Genomic DNA, 20,579 nt, shown 5'->3' on the forward strand with positions numbered 1-20,579 from the left:
GGCTGGTTGACACCTTAAAGCTGGCTTACTCAGGGCCCGATGTTCTGTTCCTAAGGAGAACATCTGGAATGAATCTGGCCCTAACTTTAAAACACAGAAACATAGAAATGACGGCAGAAGAAGACCAAACAGCCCATCCAGTCTGCCCAGCAAGCTTGCACATTTTTTTCTCATACTTATCTGTTACTCTTGGCTCTTAGTAACCTTTTGGTTCTTATTTCCCTTCCACCCCCACCATTAATGCAGAGAGCAGTGTTGGAGCTGCATCTATGTGAAATATTTAGCTTAATTAGTTAGGGGTAGTAACTGCCGCAATAAGCAAGCTACACCCATGCTTATTTGTTTTCCCAGACTATGTAATTCAGTCCTTTTTGGTTGTCTGTATATAGAAACATAGAAAAGATACTAATAGGAGATAATAAATAATAATAAATAATAATAAATAATAATTAATAAATAATAAATAAATAATAAATAATAAAAGATAATAAAAGATACTAATAGGAGTCTTTACATATAATGGCAATGAGCAGGAAAAAAAAAGCAACTAGATCCAATATTGCACCAAATATCTGGTAACAGAATAAAAAAAAAAAAAAAAAAAAAAAAAAAAGTGTGATTGTTCTGTGCATAAGACCCATTGCAACCCTTAAATGTTATGTATTATTTCATATCGTTATCTGGTATAAAGTCTCACATCTCAAAGAAGGCTGGGTGGCTGTGGGCTGTTCAGACAGACAATGTCAGAGAGCACTTTAGGTCTCTGTTTGTTTGAAAGGGCATGCACACTTATTCAGACACGTCGCCTTACGTTTATCTCTTCTTCGGATGTCTCCACCTTAAATGGCCGAACAGTTTCGTCTTCTTTGGAGTCCAGCCTCTGTCCTTCCCCCCACCATCCGTCTCCGATGGGCAGGGTCTCCTCCTTCGCCTGGGACAGGAACATGTAGAGGACAGCCCCGAGGAGCACGGCCAGTGCCACTTCCAGCAGCATGGTGCCTGCAAGGGAAGAGAAGGAGGCGGCCATGGGGGTGAGAAGGATGCCGTGCCCCCCAGCCAGACTTCACATGTGCTAAAACGAGGCTAACATGCTACGGGAAACCAGCACACCACCTCACCCCAAACCCGAAAGTGTATCCAACCAACTCTGGAACAGCAGCGCAGGACTCCCTCCCCCTCCAGGGCTGGACCTGAACAGCACCTCTGGTTTCCTAAAAAATGAACAGCGCTCAAGGGCATAAAACGTTATCCTCCTCCTGCTTAATATGCTGCATTCTTCCTCCCCCTATTACTACAATTTCAAGGACCATCTACAGTGCGCTCACAACTAACAGGAATATCTACTGCTAAACACCTCAGGAGCAACGCAAGCAGGGACTGTACGAGGTGACAGAGGACTTCTTGGGATGCATCAGGTACTGGATAAAAAGGCATGCAAGGAAGCCATTGCAGATGGGCCGCAATGCCAAATACACACTCAAAGCAAAGCTCCTACGGTGGCGAGTTTAGGAGACAGTTTCCTATGCTGTCTGGGTGCCTCCTGCCCTGTGTGCGAGTGCTCGCACGTCGGACTAGCTGAAGCCATTGCCTCATGTCATGCACGGTAAACACCATTAACCGGCATGACTTTTTTTTCTGTACTCCTGTGCAGGATAAGTCCCCACAACAGCACAAGTCTGAACAAAATCAGATGTCTTTGCCCTCCACCCATCTCCTGCATCACCCCATTCTCCTCTAAATCAGAGGAGTCCGACAATGGTGAGGCAACGGCCAGTGGTGGCCCTCCATATGTCTTAAGGTACTGGATTTTCCCCCAGTTTGATTAAAAGGGAACAGTACATACGAGCCCAGTTTTCCTACACCTGCTCCCAACCGCCCTAATAAAAAGCAAAGCGATATTAAATAGTCTGAGCCGTCATGCTTTGCTGTCGCCCTTCAGAGCACAGGTAGCACAAGGCTGCCACGCACAAGAGTCAGGCACCAGAGCACGGCGATGCTCCCACTCCCTACAGGACGCACAGGCAGAGCAGCATCCAGCAAGTGCACACCATCTGGCGCTTCTCAGGGCGAAGCGCCAACGGTAGGGTCCGAGTCTTGGCCTTTTGGCTGAGAATTAGAACTTGCAGCACCACAGTGCACACCCTGCCACCCACCTCCACTGGCGATCCTATGACATAACCACCGCTAAAGCAGAAGGATTAATCCTGTTTTAAAATACATATAAGTACTACGAATGAGAAAAAAAAAAAAAAAGCCAAACAAGAAATACAATGGAACCAGCAGAGAGGTGCCCCAGCACACTCCTGTTATACAGGGACTGGGCATGCCGTGGCAGATCCAGCTGCTAAGAAAGCCAGCAGGATCGCCGAGTGATCTTCATGTACAGAAAGCATGGGAGCTCCAGGCTGTAATCACACAGACTTAGGAGACATACAGGAAGTGCTGGAACAGAGAGGCAAGCACGAGACAGACCCCGCCGCATCTCCTCTAGTTCTAGCAAAAACTAAAATAAAAAAAAAAGTTCTGCTGCCCCGAAGCAGCAGGATTATAGTTCTCGTGTTCTGTACACAGAGTTATGGTCGTCTCACCTTTTGCTGCTATGAAGCCAGGTGTAACACCTCTTGCTTTCTTTCAAAGTGGAAAAGGACCTACGCAGACTCAAAAAAGCACAGGCATGACAGCAACCTTCTATTGGTGCCATACTAAAATAAATAAGATGTCAACACGCCCTACCACGATTCCACTTCTCGCCGGGACCAGAGCCTGCCTTTCAGCAAAGTTTCTTCTTCGAGAACTGCATAAGAAGTGTTTTGTTCTCATGGTGGTCCACTTATGCTCAAGCTGGGCAAAGAAGAAATGGAAGACTGCTGCCGCCACTCTGGATGACAGCGATGCCAGGCGTACCCTCAAGATTAAAAAGACCTAGATAAGCAAATGGAAGATCCTTTGCACTGGGAAATGCTAGAACGGGAGTAGGGCCTGTAGCACTGACAGAGGCAGGGACAGTATACAGACTAGATGGGACTATTACAGCAGAAACGGGCCCATTTAGGCTCATCTAGTCTGCCCAGTTTACTTCCTGTTACAATGCCACAGATTCTAGATGATCTCTGGTTTTCCCCTCACCTTTGTAACTGAAGCTCCTCTGTTTTATCCCAGGCTCTCTTGAATTCTGCTGCTTTTTCTCTTCTCAGGGAGACCATTCCATGCATCCACCATCCTTTCTGTGAAGAAATGCTTTCACTTTGTTCTCGCGTTTCACTTTATAGCCAGACTGATTTCACCAAAATACTGCTCCAAGGCACACGTGGGGCTGTTGCCACAATACCCTTCCCCTACCTAAAAATAAAAAACCCCCAACACACCCTGAACCTGTGTGGACAGCCCCTACTAGACCTCTGAAACGCCTCTCCAGTGATGTCTTCCCCACCCCCGACTGAAGTGAATGGACGCAGGACTAAGTTAGCCCGTGCTCACAGACCCCACTGCAGTGCATGAGCAAGGTCTGATACAAGCCCCACTTGGCCTCACGACATGAGGAGGATAAGTCGCTGGAGCAGAGCTCCTGGAGGACTGGGAGATGTGGTGTGACAGGGATGTCTGGGGATGATTAAACGTTAAATTGGTTTACTCTTTCGAGGACATTCCATAAAGTTACTAGCTGATACATTTAAGACAAATAGGAGAACTTTTTTTTTTTTTTTTTTATTCAAGGCATAATTAAAATCTGGAATTTGTTGCCAGAGAATGTGGTGAGAGATGTTCGTATAAGTCCCTGGAAGAGTGCTGGCTTACGTTGCGATTCTTCTGCTAATTTCCCCATTCACTCAGTTTCGTGACATCACTTTGTAGCTCTTCACCACCAGTAGATTTGGTTTCTATTACCTGGAATAATCTAATTTGCCAGATTCACAACAGCAGGCTGGTCCCAGCACAGATTCTTGGAGGGCACCATCATTTAACTTTCCTTCGGCATGAAAAATTCACCAATTCCTCCCGCTACACTGTTGGTGGGGGACAGATAATGTCTGGTGGGCGTTTGAGACTCCTGGGGCGGCAGTGGTGTTCTTAGAGAAGGCTGGAAGACAAAATGGCGCCTTGTCACCTTGTGCGGCAAACACCTGCATCTGTGTTTTGCCGCTGAGGGAATCCGAAAAAGGGTTTACAGTAGATTGATCCTCAATCCATCCCTAGCAATAGGGGTAGCCCGAACTGGAGATCCGTGGCAAATACAGACTCTCCAGAATGGCCTAGTCTGGCAGAGTGCACTGGCTCGCTGACTGCGGCATGACGGAGCACAAGGCGATCAATCCACTGTAAAACCCAGGCTACGAGCTGAGCAGCAAATCTCTATATCCTTTTTCTTTAGAATACCTCCCTACTGGAGATAGGATTAGATACCGGGGGTACTGTTATTATATAATACCAGGGAAGAGGGTTCTTAGATGCTGATTTACATAGGAATGATGGTGGGGTGAGGGGGAATGCATGGAGAGATTTTATGGATGAACGGGGGTCCATTTTTTTTTTAAACTTACGTGGCTTAGACCAAGAGCCCATTGTGCTAAACCCAAGGATTCAGGAAATATTGCTACCCCCAGAAGATATGGCCAGAGACGGTCCATGAGGTCTGATATGTCAACTTGGCGATAACATACCACAGAGAAGGGGGGGGGGTGGGGATATGTTTGAAGATTTTAGATGTAGGATATGGGTGTGCTTTGCATACGGTCAACCTAAGAAGGGGGGGGGGGGGAAGAGGGGGTTTTCTTGCCATGATGGGCTGTGAAGGAAAAAAAGAGTTTGGGGCAGTTTGTTGGTTATGTGTTAATGGTTGGGGTGGTGGGGGCGTTAAATCCTAACTGTGGTATATCCCTCTATCAGTTCAGGAACACAGCACACTGTCGTCAACTTAACCATGGCTATGGCTGGTAGAGAGATCAATATTACCACATTAAGCACCAATAACATAAATTAGACTAGCTAAAGAAGCGAGATGTGCATGTTGCACTACTGCAGGAGACTCACACCTGGCTGATAAAGAGCATGCCAAGGTTCAGAGGGAATGGGCGGGTCAAGTATTATATTCTTCATATAAAAAACACCAAAAGTAGGGGGTCTGTGCATTTTAATACATCAAGGCCTTTCTCTGCAGGCAAACAAGCAGTTGAAAGATGAAGGCAGTTATGCTAGACTGCGTAATCTCTGGGGCATGCTATACATTGGTAAGTGTGTATGGGCCAAATGAGGGCCCCTTATAAAATCATCATCTTCTCCCTTGGTGATGGGAGAAGATTGGAACATCAGCCTTGATCCTCTGAGACAGATCTAAAGGACAGGGTGCAGTACTGAATACGGCTGCTCAAAGCCTCAAGGATTTGATGGTCAGATTAGAGGTGTTGGATGCTTGGTGGACTCAGTACCCAACAGGAAGGGATTACACGTTCCACGCGCCATTTTTATTTTTTTTTGTTTAGTCAGATTTTTCTCTGCATAGCTTCTGTGCTCACGAACCTGGGATAGTTGGACATCCTTACCAGTCACATCCGTTTTGTTGCTGCTTCGGCTTCCCAGGGTCTCCCGCCCATTAAAGCCTGGCACCTTAATCCCTCGTTGCTAGGAGTTCTGTCAGATGATTAAGGACACCAAAGAGTTTACAGAGGTACAAACAGCAGAGCAGCTGCCAGTAATACTGTGGGAAACTTGATCTTGCCCCTCAGAACAGAGTTTATTAATTTTGCCTCCCATAGGAACATGCTCTGGCTGCAGTGGGAAAAAAAAATATCCCTTGAAAGATTAAAGCCTTGGAGGCTAAGCATAAGGCTATGTGCTCCCCCAGGGTATTTGGTTCTTTACAGAGGGTGAGGGATGAACTCAGATATTTACAAGTAGAGGGCATTGGAAAAAAAAAAGACAAAAAAAAAAAAACACAGACAGGGGCACTACTGACTACAGCCCTTGAGAAAATAAAATTCCAAAATAGGATCGGCAGCATTAGAACTCCCGCAGGAGAAGTTATATTGTTCGCAGGCCATTAATGGTACATAGGAGGGGGTTCTATCAGAATTTGTATAGTAATACCGGGGACGAAGATAGATGAATACCTGCGGGGGAATAGAGTTCCCACAGCTCACCGAAAGACAGTGGGTAGGTTAAAGGCCCCAATTACTGAGGGAGAAGTATATAGTACCATCATGGGTTTGCCCAAGGGTAAAACTCCAGGCCCAGATGGTTCATAGAGACAAAAAAAAAAAAAGTTTCCCTTCGAGTTAGCCAGGTGGTATAAGATTACTTGAGGGGTGACCCAGATGCTCCCCATATTATAAGATGTATTTGTAGTATTACAAAAGCTGGGTCGAGATGGGCCAGAATAGGGTTCTTAACTCAGTTGAATTCTGATACCAAGATTCTAGCAAAAATTCTCCAGCTAGAGTTGGGAATGTCTATGCTAGTTAAGGATGATTCAAGCAGATTTATTAAAAAAAAAAAAGCTTAGACTACAAACATGAGGAGACTATTTAACATTACAGCTATGGCAAAGCAAACACACAGAGGGTATGGTAGTAGCGTTAAGATGCCAAAAAAAAAAGCATTTGATCGCCTTCAGTTGACTTCTCTTTGACGTGTTGGAGAGGGTGGGTCTCCCGGTGGAGTTTAGAGATTGGTATTATATGCACATCCCTGTGCCAAGGTATTTACAAATGGGTTTTGCTGCGAATCCTTCCCTATTGTGAGGGGTACGAGGCAGGGGGTGCCCCCTCTTGCCGTTGCTCTTCACCTTTGAAATCCTGGCATATATAAGAGGACCCTAAGGTGGTGGACTTTCAGGGGGAGGGCACAAGACAGGTTATATCTTTATACGCGGATGATGGCCTCTCTTGAGAAACCCCAGGTCCTCTGGCTCCAGACTGCTGACCATACTAGCAGAATGGAAGATTGAATAGTTTTATAACCAGACAGACATTCTAAATCCAAAAGCATTTCCCTTAGGGCCTATGGCAATGGAAGAGATAGAGGTGTTTCTCTGCCTTTAAATATCTAGGAATATGGATACCACATAAGATGGCAGACATATCTCCTTAATTATGCATCGATAGTTGCCCAGATTAAGAAAGATCAAGAGCTGGAATGATCATCTTTTCTTGGACTGGCAGGATTAATGTCCTGAAAATGAATATTTTACCTCAGCTCATGTATTTGTTCCAATATGTTCCTTGATGTTTGCCTGAGGGGTTTCTCAGTACTGCAAGGGATCATGAATAAGTTCATCTGGGAAGGGAAGCCTGCACATATAAAAATGTGTACACTATGGTGGCCCAAGGGGGCTGGGGATGTCTTACAGGGATTTCTGGCCTGATGTACACCATGGTGTGGCTTCACAGAGACCCGACGGTCCCCTGCTATTTGCCTGAAGTACAGCAGATTTGTCCATGCTGCTATTACAGCCCGACTCTATACCAGGTGCCAAGAAAGCCTGTGGGACTAGTCCCATTCCCCCCCCCCCCCCCCATCCTTCATACCTTGAAGATATGAAGTGCTATGAGCAAAAAAAAATTAAGATGGCCAGTGCAGAGTCTCTGCCCTTACTCCAGTACAGGGTAATTCAACTGACTGTTGTATAGAGACGCCATTGATTGGAGAAGGGTGGGCTTAAAGCTTTTAGGCCAGCTATGGGAAGATTATAGCACTCTGTTAAAGTCCTTCAGGAAGAATTTGAAGTTGGGATTGGCTCTGAAGTTGTTTTTAATCAGGTGGTCAGTAGAGTTACTGGGCAATTACAAGAGAAAGGGCTGGCAGCCTCATGTGCCAGACTCAGTAGAACAATTATACTTAGGGAATAGTCACTGCTATTAATTGCATCAGTAGCATGGGATCTTCTTGGTGTTTGGGTACTTGCCAGGTTCTTGGCCTCTGTTGGAAACAGGATGCTGGGCTTGATGGACCCTTGGTCTGTCCCAGCATGGCAATTTCTTATGTTCTTAAGAAGCTTGAGTAGTCTGGAGATACGAGGTGATGGTCAGAGTGAATCTAAAGAATTAATATCTGTGGAGCCTGTGTGTCAGGCTTCAACTGAAACATCTGAGCTGGGAGATATTGGTAGTTTTCATCTGACCCCCAAGTATGCCGAAGATAGAGAAATCAGGATTAAACAAGCAGCAGGATGTTGGAATAATTACTAAGTCTACGACTATTAGAACCGTGACATTCAAACCAGTTAATATTACAATGGAAACTCTGGAACTATATAGCTAAATTAGATACCTCAAATGTAAATTTAACAGATGCGGTGATGGAAACAATTCACTGAAAAAGAATTCTGAAATGATAGAAACAAAGAAAAATCTGTGATATGGAAGAGTTGAAAAGATTCAGAGTCATCAAGTGAAAGCAGAAGGAGAGAGAGAGTTTCATAAAAAGTTTGAAATGTTGGAAAACACCACAAGAGCACTGAATCTAAGAGTTATTAATTTTCCAATAATCAAACAAAACTCCACAGGGCTTATCTAAGAGCTATATAAAGCAGGTTCTAAATTTAGAAATTTTTATATATACCGCGGCACGTAATGATCACCACCTCGGTTTACAATAAACAATAATTCAGCAACAAGCTTTACAATCTAATGACCATGGAACAAAACATGTAAGATAGAAAGCATAATACAATTGAGGCAAGCCTAACATGGGAAGTTATAGAAAAGGTAATTATAAATAACTAGGTATTTTTCCAACAAGCGTAGTATGGTGAGTAGAAGATTGAAATCTATTTGTAGAATGGTAAAGTATTTTAAGGACCACAAATATGAATTAAAAGGCGTTGCCAGAGAGAGTAATTGTTGAGGTATTATGGATAGCAGAGAGGGGAGGGAGTGTTTGGCAGTTCAGATTAAGAATTTTCCTATTATGGGTAAGCTTGTTTGAATAGCCAGGTTTTGTTTAAACTTATGGCAGGGCTCCGGGCGCAGGTCAGAGGGCATTTTATTCCAAATGTTGGTTCCTGCAATCGTAAATGAGCGTTCGCTTGTTGAAAAATGCTTGATATGCTTGAGAGTGGAAGTCTGGCTTGGTGAATTGTTCTTGTTGGTCTATTATTTGATTTGTGAAATGATCAGAGAACCATTGCATATCTTGGTTATAGATGGACTTGTGAATGAGGGCAAGTACTTTGTACAATATCCTGGATGCTACAGGTAGCCAGTGAAGGGATTGTAGTGCGGGCGTAATGTGTTCATGGCGGTGTGCATTGGCGAGTATGCGGGCAGCTGCGTTTTGTAGCATCTGTAACGGTTGTAGCGAATTTTTTGGCCGTCCTAGGAGGATTGAGTTGCAGTAGTCTAGTTTTGACAGTATTGTGGCTTGTAGGACTGTCGGAAGTCATTAGGGTGTAGGAGAGATTTAATTCTTTAGAGTATGTAGTTTGAAGAATCCATTTTTAACTGTGGCAGATATGAATTTTTTTTTTAAAGAGAAATGGCTGTCAATGATTATGCAGAGGCTGCGTACCTGCTGTGTCATGAGAGGGCTGGCTTGTGAAATGTGAGTAGAGTTGAGGGAAGAATTGTTTTGCGGTGTGATGAGTAGTTCTGTTTTGGTAGTGTTTATTGCCAGGAAGTTTTCCATGAGTATGAAGTGGGGGGGGAAAGAAAAATTACAGCCGCATAGTTCCACCCTGTTTGCTGCCATTCAAATAAACTCAACCACCAAAAACTTGGCACCCAAGACTTTTCATGAAGCTCAGCCTAAGCATCTAGCTCAGCTCCATTAATAGTGGAGAACTTGCTGATCTTCCTTGCCTAAACCCCGGCAAGCTGAGCCATCTTCACCTTGTCCTAGACTAGGAAACTTAGAGGCGTCTGTAAATTCTGAGTCTGCTGTCCTGAGGCAAGCAAGGGTTAACTCTTCCTTGCTTGCCAGAGGATCAGCTGGCAGCCCTTTGTGCTGAGAGGGGACCCCCGATTCTTTAGAGGATAGACCTGACTGCTGCTGCGGAGTGTGAGATTAACAGATTAAGTTACTACTTTAAAGTTGGGATAGTTTAATTATTTTATTTAAAATTTTCTCTATACCGTCATTAAGTTATTTACCATCATAACGGTTTACAATAGGGCACATATAGCAAAGAAAGATCATACTTTAACAGGGAGGGTGCCAATAGTATCCGGTAACAAATAACCTTAAGTACTATTTGGTTTATGACATGGAATTTCATTAATGAAATTCACACGGGAGAGTGCAAGTGGTTGATTTTCATCATTTCGGATTATTAGCACTGCATTTGACAAGTGCAAGTTAACCAAGTTAAATATAGGAATCCATAATCTTTGTGACGAGTAATTTGCTCTGTTAAAACCAGAAGTGTAAAAATGATGTCTACCATGTATAAAACATTGTGTTTTTATGATGCTACAATAAAATCTCATTATCTACCTCTAAAAAAGGTAGAAGTGTTCTGCTCCCTTTACCTTAACTTGTGATGCAATAATCCATACCTGTAGAATCCCTTAAAGCTTCTTGATCAAGTTGCCATTCCTTGGGATCTATCCCATTTCTGCTTAGAAAATTGGCTTGGACATGCTCAAGTCCTGTGATGTGGAATGCAACAGCAGATAAATGTTCTGCTCTGCTCATCTGAGGAGCAAGCCTGCTTCTACTGCAGAGGTGGCTGTAGTTGCCCCCTTACTTGTTCACCTGCACTACTCTGCTGGTATTGTTCGATAATATTCTCACCACCTTACCAAGAAATGGAGTTCATGGACTAGGTTTCCTCTGACTAATCGGACCTAGACAATGGCTCCCCAGCCAGCAGTACCGACATCTGCATTTATGGTGATCCAAAGGAAGAGGATCCGAGTCTATGCCCTTTATTGGGGTTGATGTGTTCTGCCCACCAGAGTAAACAGAAGGCAAGACTCAAATCTCTTGATTCAGGGGGGACACCATTGGAACAGAAGGGACTGCTGCAATGGACACATGTATGCTCTGGCCCTTGGAACTAGGATCTAAGGGGGCTGTTACCAGCCCTAAAAGATGGAGATAGTCCCAGATCCTGGGTGCTTTTTGGCCCCAGAAGCAAAAAAAAAAAAAAAAAAAAAAAAAAAGTACCTGCACTATTAATTTCGATACCCTCTCTGGAGTTAGGGTGACCATACTGAAAAGGGGTCCTAGGAATCTGAGGGGCTGGGAAGGATTTAGGCTGCTGTAAGGAGGTCACTACCCATCCCAGATGTTCCATAAGCTCACCACTGTCTGTGGCTTGCTGGCTTTCCCGGAAAGGTTTGTCCCTGATAAGCCAGCCATCTAGGTAGGTGTGGACCATTATGCCCCGTTTCCGCAGTGGGAGCCCTTGGCGCAGTTACCAGGCTGAGCAGGAGAGCTTGAAGTTGGAAACGCTTGCTCCTCGTGCAGAAGCGAAGAAGATTCTGCTAAGTACTTCAAACGGAGATGTGAAAGTGTGCTTCTGCCAGGTCCAGGGACAACAGAAACTTGCCCTTCCTGAGAGCAAAGCATCTCCATCTGATAGTGGGGTACATGCAGATCCTCCCCAAGATTTAAGTGAAATGACCCATCCTTTGGGACCATGAAATACAATGGCCCTTATTCCTGGGGGGGGGGGGGGGGGGGACGGGGGACGGGACGACGACAGGGACTATGGCTTGAAGGCTTTGCAACCTTTCCAGGTGATTTTTTATTGCCTCCCACTTCGTACTCTAAGACTGGGGGGGAAGAGAGAGACCATACAGGCTTTAGGGACTGAAGCAGTCCTTTTTGGGGCATCTTTCCTTTGACTGAGAATTAGGCCTCATTGCATTATGTGGGTTTGTTCTGTGCAAAAAAGCTGCAGGCACCTGCCTAATGGTGGTAACAAGGGATGCTGAATATCATTAGGATGGGAGACATGCACTCGCCCCTGCAGATGAGTCTTAGTCTCTCTCGCTCTATAAAAGGGATGAGATGGACTCTTGGTATTCTGTGTGGGGGGGGGGGGGGGGGTGTATATTTAGTTGATCTAACCTTTCTGAAAGCCATGAAGTCCTGGCATCTTGGGCTGCAAGTGTCTACCCAAGCCTTCCCCTAGGTCTTTTACTAGTTTTCCAAATTATAGGTATCCTCTAAAACAGCAACTTACAAAAGGTGAGACTTGGATCCTGAATCCCCCAACCCGTTGCGCAGCCAATATCATGGATGCTTGGGGAGAGTGATTTTCAAGAACAGGAATTCAGGAGGAAGAGCATTGCAAAAGGTTCCAGTTAGGTTATGCATAGTTGCACTTTGCTGGGTGTATGTGCTCTGTTGCAGATAGAGAAAGAACTAAGGTCTGAAGTGTTTGATCTTCCTGGTGATCCAGCAAGTTCTTTTTGGATTTGACCTTTGCTGTTGTGCCCTTTAGGTGTTTCAGTAAGATCGGGGTTCTAATTAGAGGCGCTCTATTTTGAACAAGGATCATGCCTTCTCTGGCCACCCATGCAGATGTTAGAATTAGTTTGACACTGGCATTATGAAGGCGAATATACTGAATAAAGATTTAGCAGGGCTAGGCATGAACCGCCGTGCTTTGCAATATAGTCTACTAGATTTGTTGTATCTTCATTCAGGGGCTGGTCCAGACAGCAAAAAAAAAAAAAAAAAAAAAAGACACTACTTGAGTGGCACCGCTAAGGTAGTCAGCATAGACAAACTTGTGAGATGTAGTGGTTGGTAGATCATTGTCATGATTTGAGCAAAGTAACTGGTAGAGATGTGAATCGGAACCAGAATCGGATCCAATTTCAGTTCCGATTCACATCTCTAGTAACTGGCATTGCAAATAATTCACTCAGGTCAGTTTGGCAGTCAAAAAAAATAAATGTTAGGAATTATTAGGAAGGGAATGTCAATAAAACGGAGAATGTCATAATGCCTCTGTATCGCTCAAGTACTGTGTGCAATTCTGGTTGCCACATCTCAAAAAAGGATATAGTTGCGATGGAGAAGGTACAGAGAAGAGCGACCAAAATGATAAAGGGGATGGAATGGCTTCCCTATGAGGAAAGGCTGAAGAGATTAGGGCTGGTCAGCTTGGAGAAGAGACGGCTGAGGAGGGGATATAAAGTTCTGTAAAGGGGAAATGTGAAGCACTTATTTACTCTTTCAGATAATAGGACTATGGGGTGCTCCATGACGTTAGCAAGTAGCTCATTTAAAACAAGTCAGGAGAAAAAAAAAAAGTTTTCACTCAATGCACAATTAAGCTCTGGAATTTGTTGCCAGAGGATGTGGTTAAGGCAGCTAGTGTAGCTGGGTTTAATAAAAAGATTTGCATAAGTTCCTGGATGAGAAGTCCAGAAATTACTATCAATTTGGTTTAGGGAATAGACACTATTACTAGCATTGCAGCCGCCAGGTACTTGTAACTTGGATTGGCCCCGGTTGGAAACAGGATGCTGGGCTTGATGAACCCTCAGTCTGACTCCGTATGGCATGTTCTTATGGCCTTCTCTTCCGAGGGCATGTTTTACACCCTGATCACCCACTGGCCCCACTCATGCCATCTGCTCTGAAAAACCTGATCTCTTGCCAAGAAGTCTGTCAACCTTACACCTTCTTCCTAGACATCCTTACCAAATGCTCCAACCAACACCGCTCTGTGCACTAAGAAGCTGGTTTGGACCCTCTTTTGGGATGGGGGTGATCCTGCCTCCCCTTGCTAAGGCCCAAGCGGCAAGTCCCCCAGTGACACTTAGAAGCCAAGCATGCAACTTCCATGTCAGGGGTAAAAAAAAGAGACAAACCAAAATTTATATATCTTACAATTCAGTAATACCTTCCCAGGAAATAAGATCCAGAATAGAGAAACAAAATATTTCCATTTTGAAGCTCACTCACTTTTCAGGGAGACAAAAAAAAAAAGCCTATTGTTTGTGAAGGCCGCAGCCTTGCACTGCAGGCTGCCCTGTTCAAGGCCTCTCTGCTCTAAGGAGCAGACTCCCCCCTTCTCTCACCCCACCATTAAAGCACAGAAAGCCACTCCTTAGCTCAAAGTTTCCATCACTCAAAACAATAGAGAGCCTCATCAAGGGAGGACTTCCGCCACGGAGAAAAGACAGACAGACAAAGATCCAAAATTCTCTCCTTTCCCCAAGGTGGGGGGAACAAACAGACCTAGAACAGAATCAAGATTCACTTTTACTTTGTTTTTCTTCTGTTTAAATACACTCACTTTCTGGGGACTAGAGGCTGTCGTCCCCCCCTTGCACAAAGCAGCTGCCGTACAAATGGCTCACAAGCTCAGAACTGTGGCTCAGTGTTCCCCAGATGTACCGCAAGCAGCATCAAGGTGCTGTGGCCTAGTCTGCATTCGTGGAGGGGAAAAAAAAAAAAACACACAAAACAAAAAGAGAACAGCAACAGCAAGCTTCAGAAGCCCCACTGGCAGGAAGACCTCCCCCCTAACAGGAACCTTTTTCTCCCGTCTGCAGCTGCACAACTCTGAATACCCAGGAGTAGCAGGAGGACCTACTACTACTACCTCTCCAACATTTCTGTAGGGCTGCGAGACACGTGCAGGCCTCTGGGACACGTTCCAGCTGCAGCACAAGACATTTTGTAAAAGGATTCAGCTAGTAGTAGGCGCACACATCGATAAGGGCCTGCTTTTTAATTCCTGATAATTGCTTCCTGAGGAGATATTCATAAGAACATAAGAAAATGCCATACTGGGTCAGACCAAGGGTCCTTCAAGCCCAGCATCCTGTTTCCAACAGTGGCCAATCCAGGCAATAAGAACCTGGCAAGTACCCAAAAACTAAGTCCATTCCATGTAACCATTGCTAATGGCAGTGGCTATTCTCTAGGTGAACTTAATAGCAGGTAATGGACTTCTCCTCCAAGAACTTATCCAATCCTTTTTTTAAACCCAGCTATACTAACTGCACTAACCACATCCTCTGGCAACAAATTCCAGAGTTTAATTCATTAAGTTTTTGAATGTGCCTGTTAGGGTCTCATCCCCATCACTACAAAGTAAAAAAACCTGGAGGTACTGCTATGTCTATTCTTATAAGAAACCCATACAGCCATGGTTTAAATGTTAACCCAAAGGTGCGGGAGGGGGGGGGTGAGTAATGCTATAAACCGGGCACAGTACTTGTTACTGGCTGCAGAGAGCAAATATTTTACCACCAATACGGCGAGCTAACGTGGTAGCCAGGCTCACACGGAAAAAAAAGCCATGCACCAACACGGTCCAAATATGAAAGCCACAGAACATCAATCAGCAGCCAGGGAGGGCTGGAGATTCCCAGGCCGGAGGGCAATACCTGCTATGATGGAGTTAGCCTGTAAGTGGATGCTGTGCTATGCACAAGGTCACCACTAATAAAACCTGGAAGAAAAGGGATTACCGGCAGATCCAGGCGATTGAAGTACTGGTGTCAGCATTAAGAGTCCCTGTTTTACTGAACGTGCCTCCAGTCTCTTCTGGAAGCAAGACAGCCGATGCCCATGCCAATACCAGAGATAAGAAATAGCTTTGCTTACATATAAAAATGATGGCTTGACTTGAGGTTTTATCACCTTAGAATGCAGCCAAAAAAATAAATAAAATCAATCAAGGGCAGCCCCAGACACGAGCCCGGATCAGCTGAGAGGGTTCCAAGCCTTTCCCATACTGAGCCCAACATCCAGGTGCCGATTCTGCAACCGAAGACTGACTTACTGCTGATTTTCTCCGTTCCTCGTTCCCCCAGCCCAGACTTTACTTTTCCTGCAAAACAGCTTCCAAAGTCCACATCCTAAAAGACAGACAACCCTCCCCCTGCCAGTGGTGCCTTACTTCTCAGATAACCATAAACAGATTATCCTGAACTGTTTACCAGGGAGCAGCAGAACAAAGTACATAGTTTCCCTGCCATGCACTACTTCACCAAGAACAAAACCGGCCCCACGGTGAAATCCCACGGTACAGATTAACCTGGCTCGGTTTCAAAAAAACAAAAAACCACCACACATTTAAGAACTGGTACAGAGGGCAAGTACCAGCGAACAGCAGCTTATTGTTCCAGCAAAAAAGACTTGGTGTTTCTACCTAAACTGGATATACAAGGAACTTGTCCACATCCACCGCAAAAAACACCGTATTTAGTGGAAGTGCAAGGGACATGCACAGCATCCTCGGCAGGGCAGACGAGACGCACCTCCAACATCCCTCAAACCTGTGTTTATGTGTTTTAAGATCTTTTCTATACCGTCGCCAAGTAACAAACCATCGCAACGGATTACATGCAGGCATATAAAGTAGTGTAAGTGGGTGCATACTATCGTACATCCCAACAGGTGCCACAAAAGGGTCCGCTACAAGAAATCGTTAAGGACAATCACTTGTTAAACGTATCAGGGATGCAGATCCAAAGAGCGTGTTTAAGGGCTCTCTCTAGTACCCCAGAAACTGGCCCCACCCCCTCTCTCCTCCCCCCAATGCAAGCCTGCAAGAGCGGCATCCCTGCACTCCCTCTGCCAAAAGACATGGGCTCAAACACTTATTTAATAGCTTTTATATACCGGCATTAGTGTGAAACATCATGCCGGCTCACATTTTAACAAAATGAGTGGAAAATACATTGAAACAAGGAGACACGGGTGTAGAATCAATGCCAACTGGGCAACGATAGTACAGGTTTGAAAAAGAAAGAATAAATAACACAATCAAAATAGCAAATTCAAAACTGAAATAACAACAATTCAACATGATAATTACAAGAGAATAGAGATGATGATACTCAAGAGATTACATTGTATTAAGAGGAGAGAGCATGAGGTTCACAACATAGAAGCTTGGATCAAGAAGTACAGTAAGAGGGGGTAAAAGGGGTACCTATAGGCAGGATGAACAAGTCAGTAAGAGCCTAGAAGACAGGCCTGGAGACAGGGAAAGCAAGGAGACTAATCTGGGTAGGCCTATTAATATTCCACTTTTCAGCTCTCCAAAGCTGATTGCATACTGGGGGCATTAGTTGTCAAAGCATGTGGGGGTCACCCTCCCCCCTTACTATAAAATGGCACCCACCAGTACCCGAAACCGTCATTATTTGCTGATCTGCGACTAGAATGCACGCTTCCTACTTACAAGCACAGCAGCCGTCACCGAACTACAACATTAGTCCACCCTAACCACACTTTCAACTCTTTTTGCTGGAAAAGCACAAAACCAACCAACTGGGATGATGACCCTGTATCTCTTCCTACCTGGTCAGACCCCTCACCCTCAGTTTCTGCAGCCGTACTATCCCCAGGCCTCTCTCCTCTCAAGCCAGAAGGAACCTCGTGTCACACAGAACAGGGGGAGCTCACAAACTTGAAAAATCTGAGAAAGGGCTACCACATCTCACCCTCAAGGCTTACTCTTGCAAGTTTTTTTTTTTTTTTTTTTAAACTAGTCCAGCAAACGTAGAAGAGAAAGATGCATCTGGATTATGCAAACCAAGAGCAGGGGTGACCAAGGATAACTCCTCTGATACGACTAAACCCAAACTACTATTTTCTGCACTAATCATATAGAAATGTATTTCATAAATGTAACAGGCCACCTTAAAGAAGCTCTCTTTATGACTGTCTAAGATCAGGTGTGGCCTCCTCAGAGGTAAAAATCACAGACTTAGCAAATCTGTGACACTACTTACATAACGTTAACACAGTAGTGAGAGAAGAAAGATATTCACTATTGCCCAAGAATGCCCCCTAACATGAGTTTTAGCATTATTTAGATTCTTTAAACTGCTGAACATAAAGTTTGCCATACTGGATCAGACCAGAGGCCCAGCAACAGATTACAAGTACCTGGCACAATACAAAAGGGTAGATAAGATTCCAAGCTGCAAATCCCAGGGCTAAGCCATGGATTTCTGCAACTCCATTAATGGTTTAGGGCCTTTTCCTCCAGGAAACTGTCCAAACATTTTTTACCACATCCTCCAGGGCTTAATTATACAGAGTAAAAAAAATATTTTCTATGTTTTAAATGCAGTACTTAGTTTTATCCCCTAGTTCTTACTTTTAAGGGTAGAACACGCTTATATTTACTTGTTCCATTCCACTCATTTTGTAGACCAGAGGTTCCCAAACCTGCCCTAGGGGACCCCCAGCCAGTCAGGTCATCCACAGTGAATATGCATGAGATAAAAATTAGCATACTATAGAGGTAGTGCATATCTGAAGATCTGACTGGCTGGGGGCCCCCTTGGACGGGTTTGACAATCACTGTTATAGCCCTCTCAGAGTCCCCTTTAGTCTTTCCTCACAGGGGAATCGTTCCATCCCCTTTATCATTGGTAATCACCCTTCTCTGTACTTTTTCTAATTCTACTTTACAATCCCCCTTGACCCATGCACAGCCATATCTGGCCCAGGGTCACAGATACCTCATATTCACCAGATCGGATTGGTTTATCTTTACTGTGATGTCACAAGCGTCATCATGAACCGGGTCATAGCCCAGATATACCAAGAATCCCCCCCAATACAAAAAAATAGGAAAAAAGTGGTAGGGGGACGATAATCTGCCACACTGCCCCAAACACAAACAAACATTCAGGGATACTGCTTAGAATCGTCCAAAGTAACTTACAAACAGATGTTGTAAATCGGGGAGAAGGGGCAAACAATAACTGGACTGCACCATGAACTTTGCAAAGAGACGAAGTAACTGCAGCCAGAACTAATGGAGCCTGCACGTGTGTGGACCCGGGAAACCCCGCCCAGCAGACTGCAGCCCGTGGGGCTCCGGGACACCGATCCCACGCCGAACAGGGACACCACGCACACCACCCCCGCCGCCCTTCCGAAAGCAGGCAAGGAACAAGAGATGGGAACATAAACAGCAAAGATCGCAGATGCAGAGTTTAGTGGGGGGGGAAAAAATCCCTCAAGAGTTCTGCGAACAAACATCCAGCAGGTCTCGCGTTCAAAAACCACCCGCATTTAAGAGTCTGGGATACAGCATCGCCCTCTTTGTAGCAGACCAACCACCACACTCACCTGAGACAAGAAACACACACAGGACCCGACCCGCCTCTGCTCCCACTCTCCCCGCCGCAGCTTTCTCTTCTGCCCGAGGGGGAGGAGCTAAGGCCGGGCTCCGCCTACCCCGCTAAATGGCAGCCTGCCCCACCCTCCTCCTGGGAACGAAGGTGGGGGCGGGGGGCGGGACGCGAGGCCCGAGCGGTGCATTAGCGGGGCTCTCTGCAGCTCGCCGAATCTGTGCACTTCTGCATTTACCGTTGCCAGCTTGAACGGGCTCAGGCTTTCTGTGCCGTGCATCGCTTATTGCACAAGAAAAGTTAACTACTGCGGGAGCCTTCCGTGGATAAAGGGTGAAGCGGGAAATCAGCACAACAACATCAAGGTTAGATATGGCACAGAGGTCCATCAAGTTCAGCCGCCTGCTGATTGCCCAACAACTCTCTCTCTCCCTGGAAAGAGGGAAAAACACACCGTGCTGCTGTAACCAGTGCTATAAAAGTGATAAGAATCGCACATGTGCTGGCGATCTCATTACAATTACTGAATTGACATTTTTTCTCTAGCTGGCAGCAACATCATTAGACTATATAATAATATACCAGATCCCCACCATCCATCGTTTGCTGCAATACATTTTTTCAAGATTTTGTAGCAAGAGGTTGCAAAGTCTGGCAGAATTTTCACAATTCTACTGCAATTCGGTGGTAAATTTGCATGATTTTGCATGTATTTGCATATTGATTATGCATTTTTATTACTTTATAAAAATGAAGTCATTTTTCTACATTTCTGTGTCTAGTTCTTTTTAGGGTACGAGATCCTAGTGATGGTACTGGGAAAGGGGATGTGGAGAGAGAGAAAACCAGGGAAGGACAGTGGAGAATGAATCTCAGGTAGAAGGATGGAGGTGAGGGGGATAGAGATACAGGAGGAGGGGAGGATTAAGGGGGATCAGAGGGAAAGATGAGTGGAGGAGAGGAAAGTGGGAGGAGAAAGAGAGGGGACATTGGATTGGGTAATAAGAGGGATGATTCATTTGTACCCTTCCTCTCAATGGGCCTGATGCAAAACAAAAACATGCAGAAAGATCAACTTGTTCTCTCTCCAACCTACTCCTCCAGTCCTCTTACTCACAACCCACAGCATCTCTAATCTCACTCTCTTGCATCCAATCCCTCCACCCTGCACTCCCTCTGACCCCTCATTTACTCTCATTCTTGTCCCATCCCCTCATTCATTCTCCCACCTTCTCCCGTGCCTCATCTGATTCCCTCATGCCTCACCACCTATCCATGCACTCTTGTCCTACCCCCCACCCATCCTTTCACTTATTTCTTGTCAGCCCCCCGCCCCTCCCAGCCTCTTTCCAAGTACTCCTCATCCTTCCCTTCTCCGTTGATCGGCGGCAGGCAGAGGAGGAGGGGAGCCGTGGCAGCACATCGGCCCTACTTCTCCTCTTCTGCCGTCCAGGGCCCTCTGCGGCTTTCGACTGTGTGGCAGTTTGCAGAAGAGGAGGATGTGGCCCAGTGCATTGACGCTGCTCTCCTCCTCTTCCAACTGCCCAGTCAGCATGGGGAGAGAAGCCAGAG

General features: G+C 45.3%; 1 protein-coding gene across 3 annotated transcripts in view; it reads right to left on the minus strand.

The window, feature by feature from the left end:
• The window catches only part of EPHX1 (epoxide hydrolase 1), a 45,466-nt gene extending 26,323 nt beyond the window's left edge, over nucleotides 1-19,143 (minus strand). Inside the window, exons 1-2 of one of the 3 annotated variants that reach the window (XM_029593076.1) lie at nucleotides 19,006-19,143; nucleotides 812-999 (exon numbers count right to left, since the gene is read on the minus strand). In XM_029593076.1, coding sequence (XP_029448936.1) covers nucleotides 812-994 — 183 coding nt within the window. In that variant the 5' untranslated portion in view covers nucleotides 995-999; nucleotides 19,006-19,143. Of the gene's footprint in view, nucleotides 1-811; nucleotides 1,000-15,513; nucleotides 15,663-15,691; nucleotides 15,715-19,005 lie in introns of those variants that run through there. The other 2 variants (XM_029593078.1, XM_029593077.1) reach the window with 2 other exon arrangements.
• Nucleotides 19,144-20,579: the final 1,436 nt, after the last annotated feature.

Source organism: Rhinatrema bivittatum, chromosome 3 (genome assembly GCF_901001135.1).
Source record: "Rhinatrema bivittatum chromosome 3, aRhiBiv1.1, whole genome shotgun sequence".
In the NCBI taxonomy this organism is placed as follows: domain Eukaryota; kingdom Metazoa; phylum Chordata; class Amphibia; order Gymnophiona; family Rhinatrematidae; genus Rhinatrema; species Rhinatrema bivittatum.